The sequence below is a fragment of the Branchiostoma lanceolatum genome, chromosome 10, assembly GCF_035083965.1.
Source record: "Branchiostoma lanceolatum isolate klBraLanc5 chromosome 10, klBraLanc5.hap2, whole genome shotgun sequence".
Taxonomy (NCBI): domain Eukaryota; kingdom Metazoa; phylum Chordata; class Leptocardii; order Amphioxiformes; family Branchiostomatidae; genus Branchiostoma; species Branchiostoma lanceolatum.
Window position 1 is genome coordinate 7,644,399 of NC_089731.1, and position 24,505 is coordinate 7,668,903.

General features: G+C 40.3%; 2 protein-coding genes and 1 long non-coding RNA gene across 5 annotated transcripts; 1 reads left to right on the forward strand and 2 right to left on the reverse strand.

Moving 5' to 3' along the window:
- Positions 1 to 34: 34 nt before the first annotated feature.
- Positions 35 to 6,547, reverse strand: LOC136442882 (transmembrane protein 26-like). Its single transcript, XM_066439892.1, has 3 exons — positions 5,751 to 6,547; positions 2,360 to 2,549; positions 35 to 1,901 (listed from the first exon to the last, which is right to left on the reverse strand). Exons 1-3 carry the CDS (start codon positions 5,939 to 5,941, stop codon positions 1,080 to 1,082), a joined length of 1,203 nt encoding a protein of 400 aa, XP_066295989.1. The 5' UTR covers positions 5,942 to 6,547; the 3' UTR covers positions 35 to 1,079.
- Positions 6,548 to 7,588: 1,041 nt separating this feature from the next.
- Positions 7,589 to 22,199, forward strand: LOC136442880 (hyaluronidase-1-like). 3 transcript variants are annotated; one of them, XM_066439891.1, is made up of 12 exons: positions 7,589 to 8,567; positions 9,093 to 9,246; positions 9,655 to 9,792; positions 10,207 to 10,452; positions 17,211 to 17,441; positions 18,102 to 18,197; positions 18,748 to 18,860; positions 19,149 to 19,245; positions 19,579 to 20,076; positions 20,725 to 20,886; positions 21,441 to 21,700; positions 21,890 to 22,199. In XM_066439891.1, exons 1-9 carry the CDS (start codon positions 8,500 to 8,502, stop codon positions 19,711 to 19,713), a joined length of 1,278 nt encoding a protein of 425 aa, XP_066295988.1. In that variant the 5' UTR covers positions 7,589 to 8,499; the 3' UTR covers positions 19,714 to 20,076; positions 20,725 to 20,886; positions 21,441 to 21,700; positions 21,890 to 22,199. The 3 variants fall into 3 exon arrangements, with proteins under 3 accessions (XP_066295988.1, XP_066295986.1, XP_066295987.1); XM_066439889.1 differs by having other exon boundaries at positions 8,182 to 8,587; XM_066439890.1 differs by having other exon boundaries at positions 8,184 to 8,587; positions 18,102 to 18,191.
- A 400-nt stretch (positions 22,200 to 22,599) lies between these two features.
- Positions 22,600 to 23,762, reverse strand: LOC136442897 (uncharacterized). The gene is made up of 3 exons (XR_010757063.1): positions 23,586 to 23,762; positions 23,064 to 23,200; positions 22,600 to 22,710 (listed from the first exon to the last, which is right to left on the reverse strand). It is a non-coding gene; the product is annotated as an uncharacterized lncRNA (long non-coding RNA).
- Between the last annotated feature and the right edge of the window lie 743 nt (positions 23,763 to 24,505).

The window sequence follows — 24,505 nt, forward strand, 5'->3', positions numbered from 1 at the left end:
CAGTGAGTTGGAGGTCATAATGAGGCAACGTGTGTAAAATTGGAGACTTGTATTGTCTGAAATAGATTTCACAGAATTTTGGGAGCGAGCGTGAAACTAATTGATGTCAATAAGGCACACTAGTATGCAAATAACAATATTACCTAAAATGAACGTAACGAATTCAACGTATTATATACCGTTGGATAAAACGTTAGTAACGTTGCATAGTGCGATAGCACAAGTCACAACTAACATGAATTGAATCAGATATAAATTGGTATATGAATGATTCTTGATCTTATAATGATGAAACATCGACAAATCTATGTCTACACATTTATGTAGTAAGGCTCTCTTTTCTTACAACGAACAATTATTCACAGAAATGATTCAGATTTTATTTTTGTTAACCTAAATCTAAATATATGTGCTTAGATACTATAGGATTATATGTAGGCTGATATTATACAAAAGTGCTCTGTACTATAAATGTGTTATTTTTTATCTACATTTTTGCAGTCGCTGAAACACCCTAGAAATAGTTGTTGGAGCAAAGCGCAATAAAGAATCAAAACAAATCCAGACATAGGAAACGTGAAGTTTCGCTCAGCCGCGCACTTGTGTTTTGGGGATGAAATCCGCACTTTGATATATGTTTAGACTGATGATCTATTTTGGTTAAGCAGTCGTTGGAGGTTTTTGCTTTTTTTCAGCTACTATCTATGAGAAGAGTGGTAGACAGTACTGAAAGGTTTTATATACATAAAAACTCATTTCTTGTTTACCATATGGCGGTCTGGTCCGCCATTTTTGTTTTGTCCCAAGCGATCCCATCATCCCCAGCACTACTAAACAATGTAAACATTGACAGCATATGTACATGTATTTACAATCAGTTCAGCATACCCTAGTATATACTAGTATATCATATATATGGGACTACTAGAACATCAACAGCAGTGGACAGAGTCTCTTTTAAGAGTGTCTATCAGTTCCAAAGTGTTCTTGAAAAATAACGACGGAGAGAGTGCCTTTTTCTAAAGTGTATTCTTAGGAATGAAACCTGTGTTCACTAGCTATATATAGTGCATGATGTATTACTGCGAGTTAAGTGCATTTTCTCCAGTAACAGTTGTTTCGTTGACCTCCAGTCCACTGTTTTCGTAAGCTGCCACTTCGCTATTCCTGTTATCATCTTTGACAATAGTTACAAAGTCAGTTAACTCCTTGCCCTCTGCATCGCCGTCCTCTTTCTCTTCCTCGGTACAGATGACGATGACTCGGTAGAGCTGAAGCACGATGACCAGCGCGTTCTTCCCGACGAAGAAGAGGAGACCCTGCGTGATGATGTGCTCGTAGAAGATGAGGTACAGCCGGAACGCCAAGAACGGACCGTCCTGCATCAGGATGGTGGTGGAAATCGCGAAGATGTCTGGATGGCAGCAACCGCAGATCGTCCGTTTCTTCTGCGCTTCTTCCGTTGATCGCCTGGCGGCGCCACAGTGCTGGCACACCGAGTCCCGGTGATGACCGTTGTGCCACTTCGGTGGCTGATCTTGTCCATTGAATGCTTGGACATCCCGCGAGATGGTGTGGTCGACTGTTTCGACGGTGTTTATCGCGCCAAGACGCGATTTTCTCGCTTTGACGGCTGTAAAGACGATTGTAAATTGCAGCAGACTCCACGAAAAGAGAGCGAGGACACAGTACACCACCCTGGGGTTGTACATCACATTATCCTCCTCGAACACTTCGAACAGTTCTACAATGTCTGCGGCCATGCCGATGTAGACCAATAGGAGTTGGGACAGCTCGTCACGTGTCAGATCTCCTCTTGGCAGCAGCCATCGTCCAAGGATGAGGAGAAACACCAGGATCTGTTCCAGAGCGAGGACCCAGTTCTCAATCGTGAGCGCCGCCTGCAAAAACAGAACAAACGACGCCCTTTAAGCTCATTCGATGAAATAGCTGTGCCATAACTGTGCCACTGATGAAAGGTAGCGGAGTTCACCTGATTACAGACAAGGCAATTGGAGATGGCACGCTCCACCCGTTTACACACATACTGCTTTGTGACCCTCTCAGTCCCACATGATGTACTGTATTGCAACGCTGCATTGTGTACATTGTGAATCGCGGAAATGCACGCACGCACGCAGGCACGCACGCACGCACGGACACACGCACGCACGCACGCACGCACACACACAAAAACAAACACACACACACATACACACAGAGAGAGAGAGAGAGAGAGAGAGAGAGAGAGAGAGAGTAGTAGAGAGGGGAGCGAGTCAAACAAACAAATAAGCAAACAAATTAAAAGACAGAAGACAACACTTCAGTCTCAAACAGTAAGTAATAATAAAAGCCTTACGTTGATTCCGATGGAGTGCAGTTGCACTGCATCTGGAGAGTCGCTCGCCACTGTGACGTTTTCGGTCATGTTCTTGCACGCGTCCTGCATCTCAGATCTCGCCGCTAGGCGTCGCTCCAACTGGTCAAGTTCCAAGAACCAGATGGAGGGCACGGTACAGCCCAGAAAGAACAGTACGCTGGGACAGAACCTGGGAACAAAATGATATAATGATTTTACATTTTTTTTCGTTTATTTCTGTGTGTTTATGTTGTTGTGGTCGACGTCTTTGTTACTTGCGCTTTGGGGAGAATTTCTCCTAACCTAGAGGCATATGCGTGTATTTGTATAGAAGCCCTAATCCACTGAACATCTACATAAGGGCAACATGAGGAACTTTATTGACAGTTTATGAGATCTCTACATTTATAAGAGTTGTTGGCTGTTGTCCGATGCGTCTGTCGTCTACGATCAAGAAACCGATTTCGTCAGCACTTTCTGTGCACACATAGTCAGGCATATTTTAGTTGACCTTGACATAAATGAAAGTCACCTGTAAAACTAAGTCACCTGTAATTCATTGTACCTGACAACACGCTCACAGGGATCGCTGACCACAATGTTTGCAGAAATGCAGCTATAAGTTAGCCTGAGTGTCATCCTGTTTCAGATCCAGGCTCTGCCTTCGCCAAACAGCATGGAACTGAAACAGGATGACACTCAGGCTAGCTATAAGTAACTCTACTATTTTTTATTTCTTTATTCAAAATCTTAAGAGAAGCAAACATATACGTAGAAGCTTCCACCAATAATACAAATACACGAATGCACAAAAAGTTGAATTACGTTACTCATTGTTATCTATTCTAAGCAACTTCGAAGTAAACAAAATGAAGAACCGACTACTTCAAAATACGGACAAGCAAAACACCGGTGACATGCATGTCACTACGTCTGGCTGAAGTCAGTGAAAAACGGTCATGTCGTAGTTAGACCTTTTTTCACTGGCTTTAACGAAGTGCGTTTTTTTTCTTAACACAATTTACACTAAGGTGTATTGTTCGCTCTAAGTGTTGTTTGTTCAGTTGGAGTTGTATTACAAAACAATGTGAATGTGCGCAAACCACATGTTTAACACACTTTTGGAACCTCTAGAGCTATCTCATAGTATTTCTGAGAGTGAACTTTCGTCTATGGGGAGGGCAAAACACATAAAACACGCTCAGATTATATCAGAGGAAAACTTTCAGCTTCTTACGACCCATTTTGAATTTGCTAACTCAATTCCAGCAATCTCCAGTAGAAGGAGATATGTCAAACATGACATAAAAAAAGCAAAAATATATACCCACTTATCACGATTCCCTTGGCTTACGTCTAAATGCACGGAGGTGTCTCACTATAACCATAAAACTGATCAGAAGTGCGGCACCATGAATCTGATGGCATATTCTCCGCGAGCCTTTTGGAAAATTGAATCAAACACTATTGGTTCTGAAAGCTTTTGCTTTTGATCTTGTTATAGAAAATTCCCTCGCTGTAATATTGTTAGTGGAAAAAAAACTCAAGAAATATTTTCACAGAAATGTAGGCCTTTTCTTCAGGTATACTTTCTTGGGATCTCAACGTAGGCTAAATTGGTGTCGTTACAATAGAAATTGATCTAGGATAGATTAAACTTACTAAAATATTGTTTTATTATTATTTGTAGTTTTTTAAAACTTTATAACTATACTATTATTACAAATGTTTCAAGAAGAGAGAAGAGACTCTGTGGATTTTGATGGAATATAGCACAATGTTCCTTTTCTTTTACTTCATGTTACCTAATGCGCATATGCATTTAGCCCATGTTGGGCATGAATATACAATAAAGTTCATTGTCATTGTCATTATAGAAAGCTGGAATTCCATAGGTTTAATAAGACATTTCTCGATAGGCCACAGCACAGGGCTTGTTTCCTCTCTAATAAAAAACTGACTAGTTTCAGTTTTAAAGCTGTTACGATGGAGTAAGCTGTGATAAACAAACAGTCGGTAGAATACAGAGCGGCCACCATGGTCCTGTACACGAGGAATGAAATAAAATGAAATTTTGACAAGAAAATTGACTGTATGGGACTGTATTTTGAAAAACGCTAAGATATTCGTGTTGCTAAATTCACCGATGCCCAAGACTGACTGGAAGTTTATCTCGGTCGAAGTATGACACGCCTGGAAACGGCAAGTGCTTCGCCGGCTTACACTTTAGCTGCCGGAAAATACTTTTAAAGTAATATGTAATCAAGTATAGAATAATACCTGATAAAAAACTAGTCATTTAGGGTTTAAATGTTGTTAAATGGGAGGACGAAACGTCCATGATGAGGACGAAAGGACCAGGGGACGAACGGGTCAGGGGGCGAAAAGACATGATACCGAAAACTTGGTACAGTTACCGTTTTTTCAATAACTAATTCTGTCATGAAAGCAACAAATCTTTTATTGACGTTCAGATTATAGATTTGGTGGTAGCATAGCTTTATACGTTCAACCTGTAAAAAAATTACGCTATAGATTTAGTGGTAGTATAGCTTGAGCTGTTTTGTTTGTTCCATATTGTCACTATTACAACAGAGGAATGTCGGACAACTCGGCCCATTACCAACTCGGCCCAGTCAACTCGGCCCATTTCCCTAGTCAACTCGGCCCATCTCCCTAGTCAACTCGGCCCATCTCCCTAGTCAACTCGGCCCAACTCAAACAAACACACGATAATTATTTTCACAGACATATCTTTATTCAAGTTAATTCAGCGTGTGTTTTCTTTTTTTGCTGTCTGACAAAAAGACGCGGTCTTTATTAAAATCACGTTGATTGCCCAAGCGCCGGCGGTATTGGGCTCCAAAAAACTCAAATTACTAGTAAGTCAACAGTTCGAAGTTGTCTGAAAAAGAGACATTGTTACTACATGTAATAAAAGTATGTTATGCTTGGGTCACATTTCCAAGTCGGGTCGACGTGACCAGGCCCGCCAGCGCATGAAGAATTCATCGCTAAATACCTGCCGAGCAAAGATTGTTGTTTAGAAGGTGTTTTTTTGTTTTATTTTGTGGAAATCTATGGGCCGACTTGATCACGGCGTTGGGCCGAGTTGACTACCCCGAAGGGCCGAGTTGACTACCGCAATGGGCCGAGTTGACTACCGCAATGGGCCGAGTTGACCAGATTTGCGATGGGCCGAGTTGGAAATGGGCCGAGTTGTCCTGCTTCCACAACAGAGAACGATATTTTTACCTATAGCCTTTCATGTAATAATATCACAACTGCATTCAGTCCGTATAGACATGAACGTTCAAATAAAGATCATTAATCTATTTATGAAGAGGCAAATAACGTACCTTATACTATAGCAAAATGTAAAGATACTGACCATTTCCACTCCTTGCCTTTCCTGGCGATCAGCGTAAAGAGCGTCTCGATGAACAGCCCGGCTTCGGCCAACATGAGAAACCAGAAGTTTCTGGTCCCCAGCACGATACTGGTCCTCCAGATACACAGGACACCGTGGGCCGCGAACAGGAGACGTGTCAGGAGAGCTTTGAAGATCACACAGACCTCCATAGTGCAGGTATTAGATGTACTCTAGATAAAATCCTTGTGTACCAACGAGGTGAGTACTATATACCCTGTTAGACAACCTGCCTGTCTGTGATGCGGGCTGTCGTCACTGCCACTTGTCTTGGCGGATGATTCGCGTAGACAACTTCGCGTCACGTACTCGCTTTCTATACAGTTCACACGGCCTTCACTCCCAAAAAGATACGTTACGCTTACAAACCAGTCCAACGGTCAGCCACTCGGTTTCTTTCCCTTGAGATTTGGAGCATATGGTGGCGACTGTTGTAGGTTGGTTGATTTTAGCGAGGTACTGTATTAACTCACACTTCAGGCATGCAGACCAACCGGTTAGGAGCCTTCATCCTGTAAGCCCTTCCTTTGTGAAGATCTTCCCGTTGTGACATACCGTCGTCTTGATTCACAACACTTATAACTCGGTAGGTCCGTCCTCCGATATAGGTAACGAAGTCACTTGTCGTTTCCTGACCTGAAATATCTGGGCGTGGTTTTGTTCTCCCTCTCCTTGATTATGTCCCAAGAGGCCACTTAAACTGAACAACAGGTACTACCAGCACAAAGGAACAATACATCAGGTGAAAGGGCTATACCATTAACTGTTATGGGTGGGGCTCTGTGAGAGCAAGGAGTCCATGACCTCCTTGATGCTATCAGACAGTGTATGATGTGAGCTGTTTTGGTAGGGATCTGAAATATTGGCGGCAAGAAATACAACAAAATTTAATATCCTTCGATTACCATGTTCGTCCACACGTAACTGAATGTAAGGAGAAATGTTTCTGTTTTGATTTTACTATTTTAGTTATTTTTCTCTCTCATCGTTTCGATGGATTGTAGCTTTTAAGCTCAGCATTTCTTTGGTGCATTCCTAATGTACATTTTCCTGTCTTCTATGCAATATTCGATTTTATGCTCAACTTTTCCTTTTTTGAGTCACAGCGACTACCATCCTACCTATGCTAATCTAATATAAATAGCAGTTTCGCTGCAGAGAACAACACGGTGTTGCGTTTCTTTCCCTTCACAATGGCGCAATAATCCATTTACACACGGCCACCTTGAAATACCCGTCACTTGGAGTTTGTTGACAAAAACAAAGTCTAGTTTCCATGGTTTACTTGATGTGATTACCACTGCATGTTCGTGCAGAATAGGCAGTGTTTAGATGAACTATTTACGTTAGATACGCCCCAGTACGCGTTCATACATGGTCACCTTGTTAGGAGTTAGTGCTGCAAAAATCTATAACATGACTCTTTTTACCTAGAATGTTGCAATATGAAAAGAGTTTTGCAGTATTACCTCGAGAGGTAATTATAATGAAAACAATGTAAAACACACAGTAGCGTCACTCCAGAGCCTCCATGACAAAATTGAAGAGAAAACCTGTGCATGGAGTTTGGAAAAAACTGTCCAAGTCAAACCTCTACCATCAGTGGCTTCCGCACCGAAGGGGCGAAGTGCCGGGAGGGCCACAAGACAAACAAGTAAACTCGACCTCATACCAACACGTACAAAGTGGTATGCTAACAGTCCCCCGCCATTTATTACCAAACTGTTGAACAGCAACGTATAGCGGAAATTTTATTTATAGTGTTGATTTTACAGTCAGATTTTATTGGTTGTATTTTATCATGTATGGAAAATCCCACGCTAAGCCTAATTAAGATGATGTACTGAATTTCGCAATTCAGCCCTTTTGGGCTGCAAAGAAAGTTCACTCAATAAACCAATCACACACACACTCAAGAATGGTAGACGTGTTCACAGGTTCTACTTCTTGAGTACCGCGGTTTGTTTATTATTCTCTATGAGGACAGCTGACTCCATAAAACCGCCGAGAACGAACCACTCGTTGTGATCACTCAGGTGGAACTACCGGGTCCGTAATTGTCTCGCTGCACGGTGTTTTTGTTCGTTCCGTTTGCGCTCTCTGGAGGTCACGTCAGCTAATCACACACAGCCCAAACAGCTGAAACCTCTTTGCATTTCCCCTGTTTTCTTCGCTGGAAAGAGTGTTTTTATCCAGCAATGTTTAGCTTCTTGACCTAACAAATATTTGTAACCAGTAGCAACTTCTGAAGAGGACGTAAATAAAACCGAGATGACGTTCACGCTGGGAGGAGGGCCTGAACGAACGAACTCATTATGTACATAGACATCTGATATCTCCAGGTTCTAACACTATCAAGCTTAAGGTGGCTATGACGTCACGCGGAAACGCCTTACAGTAATATCAAGTAAACTTTCGTTTAGATACAGACAATGAGCATCGTGTTAGATTCCATACCATTAGAGACCGGCCGGCGGGATGGTGATGGTGAAAAGAGACCCCTGTCGATATGTACAAACACTGCATGTTCGGTTTACGCTCACTCCTGGTGGGTAAAAGTTCAGAGGTTGACTGGCAGCTGGTCTGACCAGTTCGGAGGACTCTATTTTCGTGCTCAGCTGCTCCAATACTGTTTCAAAAGACTACTCTTCCGAGATGACCTTGAGTTCAAGGGCAAACGTCTTCGTTCTATTGCTACTGGGCCAGGCATATGTATCACAGGAAGGACCAGCGTTACCGGACAGACCTTTCAACATTGTGTGGAACGTCCCATCCAGAGTATGTACGAAGAAGTTCGGGTAATAGCAGATACTATTTCTACAACGCATTCGATATCTTACGTTAGATATAGCAGATGGATATGCAATACGAGTGAACAGATTCGCTAAATTTTTGTGCTTGTGTGCTCAGATCCTTGAGGCGTTCCGAGTTCTTTGTGTAATAGTATGTAACCCTTCCCCGTTTTCCTTTGAAACTGTTCCCTCTGTTTGAGGATCTGAGCAGTTATAAGACTTATAAATGGTTGAACGACAGGTTTAAGTCAAACATTTCAACGACTGTAAAGAAGGAAAACAGCACTGGTGTTTCCAAACCTTTCTTTGTCAAACTCTCAACGCAATGGATGTGAATGTATCGTTACGTTTATCTGTATTAATAAGATTTGTAATTAGATATCACTTAAAAATCCTACATTACGTTTGGTAGGGACATATGTGCTGTATCTCATGTTAAATGTCCATGTTGAAATGTTAATCAAAATTACAAGTAAAAGAAACTCATGATATTATTTGGTCTAAATCTAAGCATTGAGATCAACTTGGATGGGTACGAGATCGTGTACAACCCTGGGCACGAGTGGAATGGAACATACATGACCATTTTCTACGCCAACGACCTCGGGTTGTACCCGAACATTCACGAACAGACCGGAGAGGAGAATAACGGAGGATTACCTCAGGTAAGGATTTATAGAAAATGAACGACTTTTGTTCAAGTGATTATTGTAAAAAAATGTTCGAATCGCACAATGTAGTTTTGATGTTTTAATGTAAATGATACGTCCGGGTGACAATTTTTGTTCATTTTTTAGTGGACTTTTTTCCCATCAAACTTTTATGCACATTCCTATAATACCCAGGTTGCATTTTGTTTCATCTAAGCGTTTTCGTACATCCCTGGCATGCAAATCTCACGGTAAAGAACAGGACTTATGATTGGACACAAATTCTTATGGAGAGGGGGTCTGGTGTGAAAGACAAAAACACGTACTATAAACATCTATATGTGTAAGATGAGTGAATAACCATCGAGTCTTTTACAAGACTTCCATGACACAATCGTAACTGTATCGAGTCGTGTATCGCAGAAAGCCGACCTCAAGGACCACCTTACCAAGGCTACAGACGACATTTCCCGACTGATCCCCGACGCCGACTATCGCGGTCTGGGCGTGATCGACTGGGAGTTCTGGAGACCGCTGTGGAGAAGGAACTGGGGCTCCAAGGTAATCTCCAAGCAGATGTTGGGAGGCTCATTGACTCAGAAACGGGGAACTATGAAAGTGCAACGAGTTTGCCACCAAATATCTGCTTGGAGACTAGTTCAAAAGTACAGGACGTCCAAAAGAGGCGCTTGGGAGCAAATTCCTTCATCAATCTCATTGAATTCTGCCTAGAGAAACGTTTTTATATGATTCAATAGTTCGAGACTGGCTCACGAAGAACACAATGAATGACACAAACTAATTTTTCAAACACTTCACGCGCTCAAAAATAGTTTCTGGCCATGTATTTTACTGTTCTATTATCTTTTAGATAATAATCATGAATTTTAGGGTGTAGATTTCTGGTACTAATATATCAAAATCTTAAATATCTTAATTTCTGTCTAAATACCGTTGATTTTGCTGTTTTCGAAGAACATCTATCGCACAAAGTCGGAAGAGCTCGTCAGACAAGAGTTACCGTATGCTAGCAGGGCGGAAGTGACGACAAAAGCAAAAGAGGAATTTGAGGGAGCAGCGAGGAAGTGGATGGGGGAAACCTTGAACATGGTTAAGACGGTACGCCCGGGAGGCTTCTGGGGGTTCTACTTGTTCCCGGACTGCTATAATTTCCCACACTTGATGAGATTACAAGAAGACCCCAGCTATGACTGTCGGAAGGTGACCATTTCCTTATATATATTATCTTGTAATTTCGAATGTACGGATTTTGTGATTAGGACATAAAAGGGCTTTTCAGTACTTTACATTTCTGTGTGTGTTTGTGTGTGTATACATTTGTGTGCGCGGGTGTGTATGTGTATGTGTGTGTGTGTGTGTGTGTGTGTGTGTGTGTGGTGTATGTGTGTGTTGTAGTTATCTTCGCCGAGGAACTCGGAGCAGATTATGTTTTCGGTTGAGCCGGCTGTTGTATGGGTCTGTATGTATGTCAAGAGCATAACTCGGGAAACCTTTGATGGATCTTCATGATAGTTGGTAGGTGTGTAGTGGTTGTGCAAAGGAAGGTCAAGTTCAAAAATCGTTCACCTGACGTTTTCCAACAATACTGCAGCGGACTTTAAATTTTTCTGTTTTTGTATGTAGGCAAAAAAAGTGACGGAAACGTTGATGGATCTCAATGATTTTTAGTAGTTTGGAAGAGATTGTGGGAACGGAGGTCAAGTTTAAAAATGATTTATTTGGCGCTTTCCTACAGAACTGCAGCAGGCTTTGTATGTGTGAGAGTTTGTATGTCGCCAGCATAACTCGAGGAGCTATTGGCTGTTGTGCATGATATTTCGTGGATGGGTAGTGATGTCAAAGAGGAAGGTCAAGTTTGATAATGGGCCTCCTAGCGGGTATTTGAGGTACTGCAGCGGAGCTTCAACGTTTGAGGCCAAATTTTCTGGAGGCGTCAGGTTCATGATTTTTTGGTAGTATATAGCTTCTGGAACGGCAAGTGAGTGGTGGGAATTAAGGCCCCCTAGCTGCTTGTTTGGAACTGCAGTTGGCGTTTTTGTTAATACATTTGGAGACGAATAACTCCAGCAGGGATTGACGGATTATCATAATTTATGGCATGTGGATAGTTTCGGTGATGCTTTACATAACTGAATACTTGTCATGCAAAGAAGACGATAATTTGCATAATAAATGAGGAAAGTTTATTAATTCGCCGAAAACTTGTAGTCAAATTTCATAGAAGTGCTATGGTAACGATTTTTAAGTGGTGTACAGCTCTTGGGGCAGGGAGTGAGTGATGTAAGTTTAGACCCCCTAGTGGCTTGCTTAGAACTGCAGTGGGATTTTTTTATGTTACCTTTGGAGGCGAATAACTCGGGTAGGGTTTGATGAATTTGCATCGTTTTGGACAGGTAGGTTATTGAGGTAATGATTAACAAATAAAGACATATGAAATTGTAATCAGGGTCTAATTAAGTGGTGAAATAGGCTTGTTTATAATTACATTTTTAAGTACCTTTTGTCGACCTATATCTAAGGACAACACCTGCTTGTCAGCAGGCCTGTGCAAATTAGATTGATGCTCTCTGGTGACCTCAAAAACCACCGGCCAAACTACACTCCCGCTGGGACGGAGTTTATATCAACAAACACAGGAAAGGTCTGGCCCTGTGCGGGACAAGTCAAAACGATGAATATAAGGAAATGTGCAAGCAGCAGGCACTACAGAAGGCATTATAGTATTTATACTAAGCTTTATGTGGTTTGTAAAATGCAGTTGTATATACCACACTGGATGTGGACCACAGTCCTTCGTAGATGAGAGTAAGAAAAGGTTCTTGCGCAGATAGTGACATAAACATCCTCAAAATCAGGATAATCTTTAAAACAGACCTATGCTACCCATCAGGACCTGAATGAACTCCCCTCCAGGGTGTTTCACATTCAAGACAGAGACACGAAAAAACAGTAACAGGTATCACAAATCTAACACCCTCAAAAAAAAAAGTGAAACAGGAGGCTTTAGAGAGATATTGTCAATAGCAGTAGGGGCAAGAGTCGTGGTCACTGCCAACGTTAACATATTAGACGGAATTGTTAAGGGCGCATTCGCAACAGTAGTAGGCATTGACAGCACATGCCATGATGTCCACACCTTCCTCGTAAAATTCGACAGTGAAAGCAAATACAAGAAAGATTTACCCAAATGCGGTACCCATCAAAAGACAATGTTCAATAAGTTCTCAGTTACGGCAAGCGGACGATCCAAGCCCGACGAGAACAGTATCCTCAATCTTTAGCATGGGACTGTACCTAAAGTTTAAGGTAGATCACTGGACAAAGCTGTTGTCCCCTTTGAGCGCAAACGGGTCGTTTTTTCTCAGGTCAGTTATACGTCATGTTGAGTTTGAACGGATTGTATCTATTGGGATTTAAACCGTATGCAATTACAATACTGTAAACCAAAATATATGTTCTTAAAGAAATGGAACTCCTAAAACAGCTGCCTGTGTCAAAGGTTACACAACAACCTGAAACAGAAGACCATGATACATGTACTTGCATTAAATGTCAAGTTCCTGAATATACTCCTACGCGGAACATCTTAAAAAACATGAGAGCTGACAGATCAACACAACCAGTCGATGTCTTCTGTTTCGTGGAAACCTTCCTGAATGGCCGACAACAGACTGAAAATTTTCTGCCACAAGCAACGGCATTCAGAGCAGACAGAAATGGAACAGGAGGAGGGGTGATGACTGTTGCTACACAAGACGTCAATCCTACACAGCCGATATATTTCAGCCGATGGAGTGAAGTGCATAGCTACCACAGTCACCAAACTATCGACCACAGTTGAAACAAATGAAAGGAGCGAGAAGAAACAAGTGATCCCAACCGAGATTCGAACTCACGCCTAAACCGGAGGCCAGATCACAGGCACGCACGCCTTAACCACTAGGCTAAAAGGTCGCGACCAGTTAGACTGGTCAGTTGGAGGCGCTTGAACCCCCACTGTTACAAAGTCAACAGCATTAACATCTACAAACCACACTCCTTGCCTGAAGCAGCCTTGTTAATTGAATGAGCTTGAGGTGTGTTGCCAATTATTATCACAATAACACTAAAATACTTAACGTTCGATAAATGTGGTAAATAGCTAGACCCCATTCTCAGATTGATAACACCAGATAAAAAGGCGATGTTACCTAAACTTCTCCATGATACAGATGCAGAATCCACCACCAATATTCATAGTCATCAATGTTTGTAAATGTCTATGAATATTCATCAATGTTTATGTAAATTTTCATTTATATCTATATTGAAACGCATACTTATAGTATTCATCAATTCATAAATTGATAAATTCATAAAGTCACAAATACATAAATTCGTTAATTCATAAATTTAAATAAATTCATAAATATAAATAAATTTATAAACACATTCAAAGTCCCGCGAATCAAGTTTATGAATTTATGAATTTATGAATTTATGAATTTATGAATTTATGAATTTATGAATTTATGAATTTATGAATTTATGAATACTACAAGAACAATACAATAAGAACAATAAAAGAACAATAACAACAATATCAAATGAAAATTTACATATTAATAATGATATTATAATACAGCATGATACGATATTATTATGATATGACATTATGATTCTATGATATTGTGATATTATGATACTATGATATTATGATATGATATTATGATATGATTTTATGATATATTGTTATATTATGATATTATGACATTATGATATTATGATATTATGATATTGTGATATTATGATATTATGATATTATGATATTATAATATTATGATATGATATTATGATATTATGATATTGTGATATAATGATATTATGATATTATGAGTTATAATGATATTGTGATATTGTGATATTATGATATTATGATATCATGATTTATAATATCATATTATAATATCATATTATAATATCATAATATCATAATATCATAATATCATAATATCATAATATCATAATATCATAATATCATAATATCACAATATCATAATATCATAATATCATATCATAATATCATAATATCATAATATCATATCATAATATCATAATATCATAATATCATAATATCATAATATCATAATATCATAATATCATAATATCATAATATTATAATATCATAATATCATAATATCATAATATCATAATATCATAATATCATAATATCATAATATCATAATATCATAATATCATAATATCACAATATCATAATATCATAATATCATAATATCAAAATATCATAATATCACAATATCATAATATCATAATATCATATCATAATATTATAATATCACAATATCATAATATCATAATATCATAATATCATAATATCATAATATCACAATATCATAATATCATAATATCATAATATCATAATATCATAATATCATAATATCATATCATAATATTATAATATTATAATATCATAATATCATAATATCATAATATCAGAATATCAGAATATCAGAATATCAGAATATCAGAATATAACAATATATCATAAAATCATATCATAATATCATAATATCATATCATAATATTATAGTATCATAATATCACAATATCACAATATCATAGAATCATATTATTATATCATTATATCATAATAAGCTTTATGTGGTTTAATATATATCATAATATCATAATATCATAATATCATATCAGAATTATCATTTCCTCAATTGAGGAATATAGTGCATATCAAGTATGTATAAGCAGATCAGGAAATGATAATTCTGATATGATATTATGATACTATGATATAATGATATAATGATTTTATGATATTATGATATTGTAAAATTATGATATTATGATATTATGATATTATGATATTATGATATTATGATATTATAAATCATAATATCATATCATAATATCATATCATCATATCATTATATCATAATATCATAATATCATACACACATCTGCATCTATATCAAGTATTATATATCAAGTATGTATAATACTTGATATGCACTATATTACATGTAGATGTTGAGGAAACGGAGGTCAAGTTCAAAAATGGTTCCCCTTGTCGTCGTCGGTACTGCAGCGGGCTTTGTGTGGATGTGTATTTGTATGTCGCCAGCATAACTTTAGAAGCTGTTGATGGATCTTATTTTTTTTAAATGTTTATTTATTGGTTCGGCATGTTGCCAGGGTTACCCAACTAGCCAGAGGCTATTACTAAGGGCGAACCCATGTGCGGCCGACTGTAGGTTTTTGGACCATCGCACACCGGGGCATGCCCCTACTCTTTTTCGAAAGGTGTGGTGGGTTCTTTTACGTGCGCGGGGTGTGGCTCTCCCCAAACACGGGACCTCCATTTAACGTCCTATCCCGAGGGACGTCCCTAGACAAAGCTAGGTACTCATTTACACCTGAGTGAAGTGAGAGATTTTGTGTGAAGTGCCTTTCCCAATGGCACAACGTCGGGTGCATGTCCAGACATGTCTGGGGGAGAGCCGGAATCGAACTCGGGCCACGTAACCACGCTGTTTGGCAGCCCTATGCTCTCACCATTACGCCACACCGACGCCACAGATGGTGTTGATGGATCTGTATGATATTTAGTGGATGGGTAGGGTTTACAGAAAAGAAGGTCAAGTTTAATAATGGGCCTTCTAGCGGGCACCTAAGGTACTGCAGCAGAGCTTCGAAATTTGGGGGCATATTTTCTGAAAGTGCTATGGTCATGATTTTTGTGTGGTAGATAGTTCATGCCACAGAAAGTAAGACGTGTAAGTTTGGGCACCCTAGCGGCTTGTTTAGAACTGCAGTGGGTGTTTTTGTTTTGACATTTAGACATGAATAACTTGAGAAGGGGTCGACTGATCGTCGTGATATTTGGTATGTAGAGAGCTCAGATGGTGCTTTACAGAATCAAAGACCAATTATGCAAATCAGGAGCTAATTAGCATTATTAGTAAGGGAAGTTTGAAAACCCGCTGTATTTCATAACAATAAGACTCTCAAACATGTGTGTGACAGTATCCCCTGACATAGGTCATGTAAACAATGTCCTGCCAAAAGTAGGTTATATAAACAACAGATGGGGCACTTCTCTAGTGACTACTCTACAAGCAGAGGTGTGGGTCCGGTTGGTTTCAACGTGTTCAATTTAGGAATTCGTGTCCAACACACGGTTGGCGACATAACAAAAAGGGGACAAAATAGAAAGCCTGACAAAAACACCTAAAAACACGCAAAAAAACAGCCGGGCCCACTCCTCTGCTCGGAGAATACACTGCACCAAAACTGCACCACGTGCGATGCCAGGCACGGAAAAGTCACATGTACTATGTCTTTCAAAATGTGCATGATACGAAATAAAGATTTATTCATATATATTGACTGTACCATTTCATCATCACTTTCATCTTACAACATTGCAATATCAAACCTGTGTGGCCCATATGATATCAACATACTCGTATTTTTTCATGACCTGTTATAACATATATCAGCACACTAGATACATATACTAGTCCTGTACCACTAAATGATTTATCTAGCCTTATCTAGGCTGGACTCCTTTCTCCACCCCCCACCCCCACCCCTTATAACTTCCAAACGGTATGGTGTATGATCAGATTTGCAGGGGGTGATAAGCATGTAAATAACAATCACTCTCCATAATAAGCCATGATTATTTCGCGAAGATAATGTGTTCGTGGAACTCTAGTTGTAGTTGTGTTTGTCTCTGTGTGTTACTATACTTGTCGCGTCTGTTTATGCGTGTGTTTCTGTATGTGTCCGCATTGCGTTTGTGTGCCCGGGTGTGTATGTATGTGTGCGTGTGTGTGTTTCGATACTAAAAACAACGCTATTAAATTTTGAAAGTTGTATGTCGTCAAAAGTGCGCATTCTCACTTACCTTTGTGAAAGAAACTACTTTTTGTTTCCTTCAGAAAGTAAAATCCGACAATGACGAACTACAATGGCTGTGGGAGGAGAGCACAGCGTTATACCCTTCTATATACCTGTCCAATGTCTTCAAAAGACTGCCCAGCTCGGAACAGTTCGTTCGGGCCCGAGTGGCCGAGACCTTCCGAGTCATGAACAGTCGGCAAAGTTCGGATATTCCCGTCTACCCTTACGTGCGCCTTCGGTATCGGGAGTCAGTGGAGTATCTTACCGAAGTTAGTTTTTTGTTGTCGGCTTTATTACATGGTTATAATGTCTGTAAGGAAATTCATATGAAATTCGAACTCAAGCTTTGATAGCACTATTTATTTCAGTCTAATGATATCAATATCAAAACGACAATGCCCTTTTGTGTATCTATTTCATAGTTGTCCTGCACTTGTGTTTCTAATCAGATATCAGAAACATGTATAGAAAATAATCGAGCAACACTGAATGCAGTACGAAATGACCGTTAATGTAATCAACTCTGCAAATAAGGAAATGGCCATAAACTGAAATATTGAAAGTTTATTGCAAATTCCTGCCCGTAGGCTAATTGCAAGTACATGTACATGTATACGTAACACAGAGTGGAAGGACGGATAATGATGAACAATATAACATATGACTGCTCTAGTCTTAACTACTGACACTAAGTTCTAGCTTATTGGGTTCGGCTTCTTTTTGCGAGACAGTGGAAGACGAATGATCCCACTTTTTCTGTAATGTGTGGGTTTTATGATGTTAACAGGAGAGTAGTTTTCCTTTATATTGATAGTAAGTGTTATCTATTGTAAGTGTTAGTGTTAGTCCGGGCAACCCGCCTGACATGATGATGTTATCTATAACAATTGATGTGCATTTTTCAATGTTGCCCTCATATCGTTCTTCAGACTGACCTGGCCTCGTCCATACAAGAGCCGGCGGGGCAGGGGTCGGCCGGTGTGGTCATCTGGGGGGCCTGGGCGGACGTTAACACCAAGGCACGAGTTATATATCCAATACAACCATCCTCTCATACCGAGCCCGCTTGTACATCTGTCAAGTAACGACCCGTGATGGCATACCGGTCTGCAAGCCGTGCTCTTCGCGTTGGTACCGTTCAGCCGTCAGCCAATCGACAAGCCTCCCGTTGCTGGAGTGAAAGCTACCAGCCAATCATGTCGGCATCTACGGCCAAGAGACAATTTGATTGGCTGGAAACTTTCCGCCCAACATTATGGCGAGGGGGGGGGGGTGTATTTGATTAGATGGAGACCAAGTGAGAAGGACCGATCGCAGGCTGGTAGTTGATTGACGTATCCAAGCGATTGGCCTGACATGAGAGTACGGGTATAACTAAGTCTGTAATTATGCCTTAAAGACATGAAACACCATATCCCTGGCGGTGAAGATAGATTAGTTGATAGGTTCATTCTTTATAGGCTTTGTATTTCTCATATACAAACCTTACTGAGTTGGATGAGTTTGATTGTTTCTTAATTATTATTTTTTCTGATGCTTGTTTCTTCATTATAATTTGTATTTTCATATTTACAGGAGAATTGTTTGATTCTTCGCGATTATGTGACAACAACATTCGGGCCATTTGCCAAGAAAATGGTGCAGCTGGCAGCTGAATGTAGCATGAGAGAGTGCAATAACCACGGAAGGTAAGACTAAGACAGTATTCGACAATCTTTTCATACCTGAATAAGGAATGATACTAAACATGGCAAAGTGCCTAAGAAAATCTATATCTTTGCAAAAGAAACATGGAATGGCAAGATCTAGAGAAACTTTCGTAATTTAAGTCTTCTATCATATTGACGACTATTAGCTATAGTATCCATGGTCTCTAGCTCTGTTGATTATATACTAGGTTCATTCACTTCATACTTTGCCATTAAAATTCTTTTTTGTTTGACTCATGAACGTATTTTATGTATATGTAATTTCAGATGTGTGACTACTTATGAAAGAACATCGACGGACCCATCACTGGAACAAAGACAAGTGGAGGAGGGGGCTTCGTCGGTGTATCCACTTGGGCAAAATGTAAGATTTTGTCGCCATATGATTGAGTGTACTGCTCGCTATTTTACATTTGATTGATGAGCAAAATTAAAATTCGTTTAGAATTCTAGAAGGCACCTACCGTCAAGGGGGTGAAGTATGCTATCCCTGACTGCCCTATATTGCACAGTGTCACACGGACACTAATCTTGTATTTAATCGTTTCACCTAAATAAGGTAATCTTTCTTGACACAACAAAAGTACAGCGACGTTCGTAAGGTCTTCTTCATTCATACATACAAACAGTCAATTGGATACAAATTAATTAACCTACACATAAATGTATATGATTAAGCACTTTTCTAATTTCACAGCTCATGTCGGAGGAAGATGCGTCCTCCCTGCGAGAGAGACTGCAGTACCTTCCAGGCCGGCAGGGGACGTCGTGCCGTTGTTACCCGGGTTGGACAGGAGAGATATGTAGCATTGGAACTCATGAAGAGTTGTAAATGGCATTTAACAATAAATCGACAAACAAACACTGGCAAAATATGACATTTGTGTCATACTGTACTGAAAGCAGTATTTTGTACGAAGTCGTTGTTATTTGGATATATGCCATTTTGGATCCTTGAGCTAATTTACTTCTCTTAGTTAATAAAACACGCAATGTACATGCACTGGATACCATCATTGTGGCTTCAGATTACTCACTAACCAGCGAACGAAACAATACTGCACACTATCGTACAGCGATACTATCGGATAATAAGGGGTGCTATATTGACCTTTGACTGCTCGTGACCTTTACCGGAAGTACACAGCTGAGAAAGATGCAAGTCGTCCTGCTGCAAGGTTTCTAGTAAAACGAGGTACATTTGTAGTGTGCTAGTGCTTATTCTTCAGGTTCATGTACTAATCATAACATAACCTTTAACTGCAGCCTAGGTTAGAGCTGCATGGCGTAGTAAAGAGGTCCATGTCGTCAGTGTGACGAGTTCACGCCACACCGTCTTTTACCGACGTTACACAAGGTTCGCCTGTACTACAAACACTGACCTACATCGACACGGCTAACATTCAATAAGAGTAGGGTAAACTAGGGATGTGGAATAACAACGGAAATAAGTTTGGGTTTAGCGTGCAATTCACACGATATTTGAAAACAAAAGATGTGGTTTTTAATATCGGAGTTTGACGTATTTTATGGCGGAGGTCAACTGAACTGCAACCGACGTCCCATATAACTCTGCTGCGTTGCTATATCAACACGTCGATTTGCCATGCTTTACAATGAAATTCATACGATCTTAAACTTGGTTTCTTCATATAACGTTACTATGAAATCTGTGAAAATTTCTACGAAGATTTGTTTCGCACTGACTGAGTTTTTATTTACTCCAACTTCATAAACATAAATGTGAGGCAGAGGATTATCAGAAAAATCCAAACCACCCAACATCTGCTTTGAGATGACGACAGAAAGGTATTTATTTGTTTGTTTGTTGAATGATTTCCAGTTCATACCATGGCCAGGTACTGACGTCACTATGGGTTTGATCAAGCTTGCTCTGACGGCCTCTGCGCTCTACTACGCAGGCGTGCAGGGTTACGTCATATACCACCTCCGGACCGCGGCTTTCAAAGTGGTTCGGCCTCGACTGGGTGCTCACGTCACCGAGGTATTTTTTAGAAAGTCTCTATCTGAATTGTTCCTTTGCTATAGCCTTCCTTTGGCGTAGCACTCATGCAAGTTCATGTGTCCATTTCCTTCTGTTTTCCTTGATTAGTGTCCTCGAGAGCGTGGGACCCTGTGAGCGCAAACAAAAGCGTAGCAAGAGTACACAGAAGGTTATGAAGACTTATGTTCACTGTAATTTTCCAACACGAATGGAATTGAACTTACCCATATTTTCAACTATACGATACCAAAGAATGAATCATCCCAATGCGGGCATAACGTAAGTTTATGCAGAATGTGGACACGTGGCTCGAACAGTGGATCAAATTTGACTGCAGATATCTTATGACGCCCTCTGTCTCTTTCCCAGGGGTAGTTATATGCTAGGCCCAGATGTATATTCCCTCTTTAAGTCTGGTTATATGTCCGAAATTCTTACTCTGTGTCCAGCGACATGTCCAGGTGTATGTGCTTGTTTTTACATCTCAGAAGTCGTTAAGATAACTCAACAGTTTACAACATCGCAACGTAACGATTATGTCCATGTAATCACAGACAGAGAAAAAGAGAATCGTCCAGTCCCGCCAACCGCTCGTGCGGGCAGTCCTGTCCCTGTACCAGGGCAAGCCGTCATCAGACCACCTCGGCTTCTACGCCCCGGGCGCCACCTTTACAGACCCGTTCGCCAGGCTTCTCGGCAAGCGCGAGATCACCACAGCCTTCTGCCAGCTTCCAAAGGCCCTGACGAAGGCTGAAACTCTAGGCTACACTGTGGAGCACGCAGAGGACTGGATGGCGATTTCGTTGGTCCAGAGGTTTGTATATCTTTTATTTCATTTGAGCAGTCATCCTAGAGTCTGTGAGCGTATGAATTTTCACAATATGTTTGTACAATAACATTTAGAACCAAATTTGCTTCTACTGTCAAATATACGATATTTGTATTGCTTTTGAATAAAAAACTAAAGCTTACTTCTGATCAAATCAACATTTTGTTTGTACAGGTACACAGTCAGATTTGTTCCCATCAGTTTTGAGCTGCCGTCTGTGATTCATCTGACTCTGACAGAAAGGAAGGGAAAAGGGCGGGAAACTATCTTGACTCACAGTGAGTTCTGGTACGGAAAAGCGTTTGTGGACGAGTCCAACATGCGCATCTTAGGAATGGGCAAGATGGCGGAAAAGATCCGGCGATTTCAAGGATGGTTAGTTACACGGTACGAGCTTAACCCGCCGAGATGATGGTGTTGACCTGCTAGTTGATTAGTGAAAAATGATTAATTTGTAGATTGAATAAAGGAAAGTCACCGTGCATTCTTGACCGAGTAAATATGTTTTCTTGTCGTGAGTTGCTACTTTTATCATCAATATCTAATCAAATGTTAACTTTGCGGAATTGATGGTCTTATATTCTTGCTCTTTTGTTATTCATTCATTGTGTTTTTCTAGTTCAATCTCTTTCTTTGTCATTATTTGGCTTTTTTTTCAATCTTGATTTTAAACGTTGGACATGCTTGACCTCAATTGAGGATGACAACAGAGGAAGGCTCCTATGATAATCATTTGGTTCTATCTGATAATAGATAATAGATAAATAGAATGTAATAACTCTGTGTTACCACCCAACATAAGCAAACAACAAGCTGTGTAATCTACATTCACTATTAACAACATCAACAACAACAAAGAAAACAACCAGATGCTAAGACGAGAATGAACCATATTTTGCTGCACGGTTTGTTTACTGTGCGGAATCACAAACTTTTAGAGGATGCACTTCGTGAGCAGCTGCTAGGTGGCGCCTCTCCACACATCACCTGCTATCCTGCAGAACGATATTTGAATTGGATGAGTATCAAACAAAAGTCTTAAAATTTTAGCGGGAATATCTATACTTCTGTAAAAAGGTAAATGAAAGGAAATTTAACCTTCTCCCCGCTGCCTAACCCCATAACCAATGCAAATTTGGTGCCATACGGCTACCTTATCAGGCAGAAGGTTAAGCAAGTGTTTGTGTTGTGTGCTGTAATATCCTAACAAATAAAATGTAGCGGACGGGTGTTAACACCTTCAACCGCCAGTTTTCAGACCTACCTGGTCCATTCATTGTATAAGTATGATATTTTTCTTCGTTTTGTTTTGTTTATAAAAACAAGCGGAAGTTGCCAAGAGTCTTACTCAGAAGAAGTTGTTGGGGTCGTAGTAGCAGATGCAGCGGTTCTCCTCGTTACAGAACCCGCTCAGCTGCTTTTGACGGCACCGATACTGGCAGTAACTCTCCCCGTGTGTAACGCATGGGTCCATATCATTCCTGCCTGGAAGGCACAAATATATCATTACTGAATTTGTACCCAGGAAAGCACGCGCTGCTCTATGTCATCCCTCCCTGTAAGACACAAATGCAACAGTAACTTCGGTTCAAAGTATCCCCCCTTGTAGAATATAACCATACATGTAATAATAAAGTTGTTTTAGAGATATGTATCGTTAATATCAATTTTGTATTCCTTGTTCGAAAGAAATGTACTTATCTATCCGTCTAAAATAGATCTAATCTGGAAATAACACTATCAAGAAAAATTTCTGTCCTCTGATCCAAATATGTGTGTAAATGTGGAACATATGGTGCATATCAGATATACCGGGAAGTTTTTTTTTCAAAATCGTATGGAAAGTAATGTTTCGCTGTGCTAACCATACCTTGGATGGACAGGCCCTCCACCACCACCTCCGACACCATAATGATGAGAAATAGACACACAAGGCGCTTCATGTTGCACGTAGGGGGTCTTCAAGAGCTGTCCAGTAGCTATAGACTCTTGTCTGAGAGACGCTGTTAATGACGGTCAAAGCTGTATGACCTGACGCAATGTGGGACATCAGCTGCTCGCGTTCCCAGGACCGTGGTTAAATATTCAAACAGGTTGACACTGAATCTACAACGATCGGATGTTTAAAGGCCTGGATGCTGCTCTCATGTAGCCTCTACCAGGCCCCGCGGGATGGCTGGAAAAATAGTAGAAATTGGCCTAATAGAGTGAATAGTATGGCAAGGGAGTTGGCTACGGAGAGAGGATCCAATATGCCATCCATCAGAGCGGCAAACTGTAGCAGACTAACTCCTCTTGCATGTTTTTTTGTCTATTTGGCCAGTTTCTACTCTTTTCTGCCGCCTCTGGAGCCCGGTAGAGGCTAGCTCTCATGCTCAACCACTCCGATGCTTTTGAGATACGCAGCTCAAAAGACTGCAGCGCTGCGATGTGTTTTAATCAAATAAACCATTAACCATTAAGCAGAGGTATCAGCTGGTTTGCTTGTTTGTTCTGGGGATGAATCCGCAGTTTCGCAATCGGCATTTCAATGCTAGCAATAAGTACGTTGGGGACACTGTCAGGAAGTTGCGTCAAAAGTGACAGAAAGGTGGCAGGAAATGGAGTAGGCATTTGTTTGTTTTGTCCGCACAACCGGAAAACCACCTTCAGCAGTAAGCGTCCCCCTCAAACACAGGACCTACGGCTTTACTGCCCATTCGAGAGGACGTACCTAACCGAAGCAAGGTGCACATTTTCACCTGAGTCGAGTGAGGGAATAGGTGTTACCAAGGGCACAACATTGGGGAC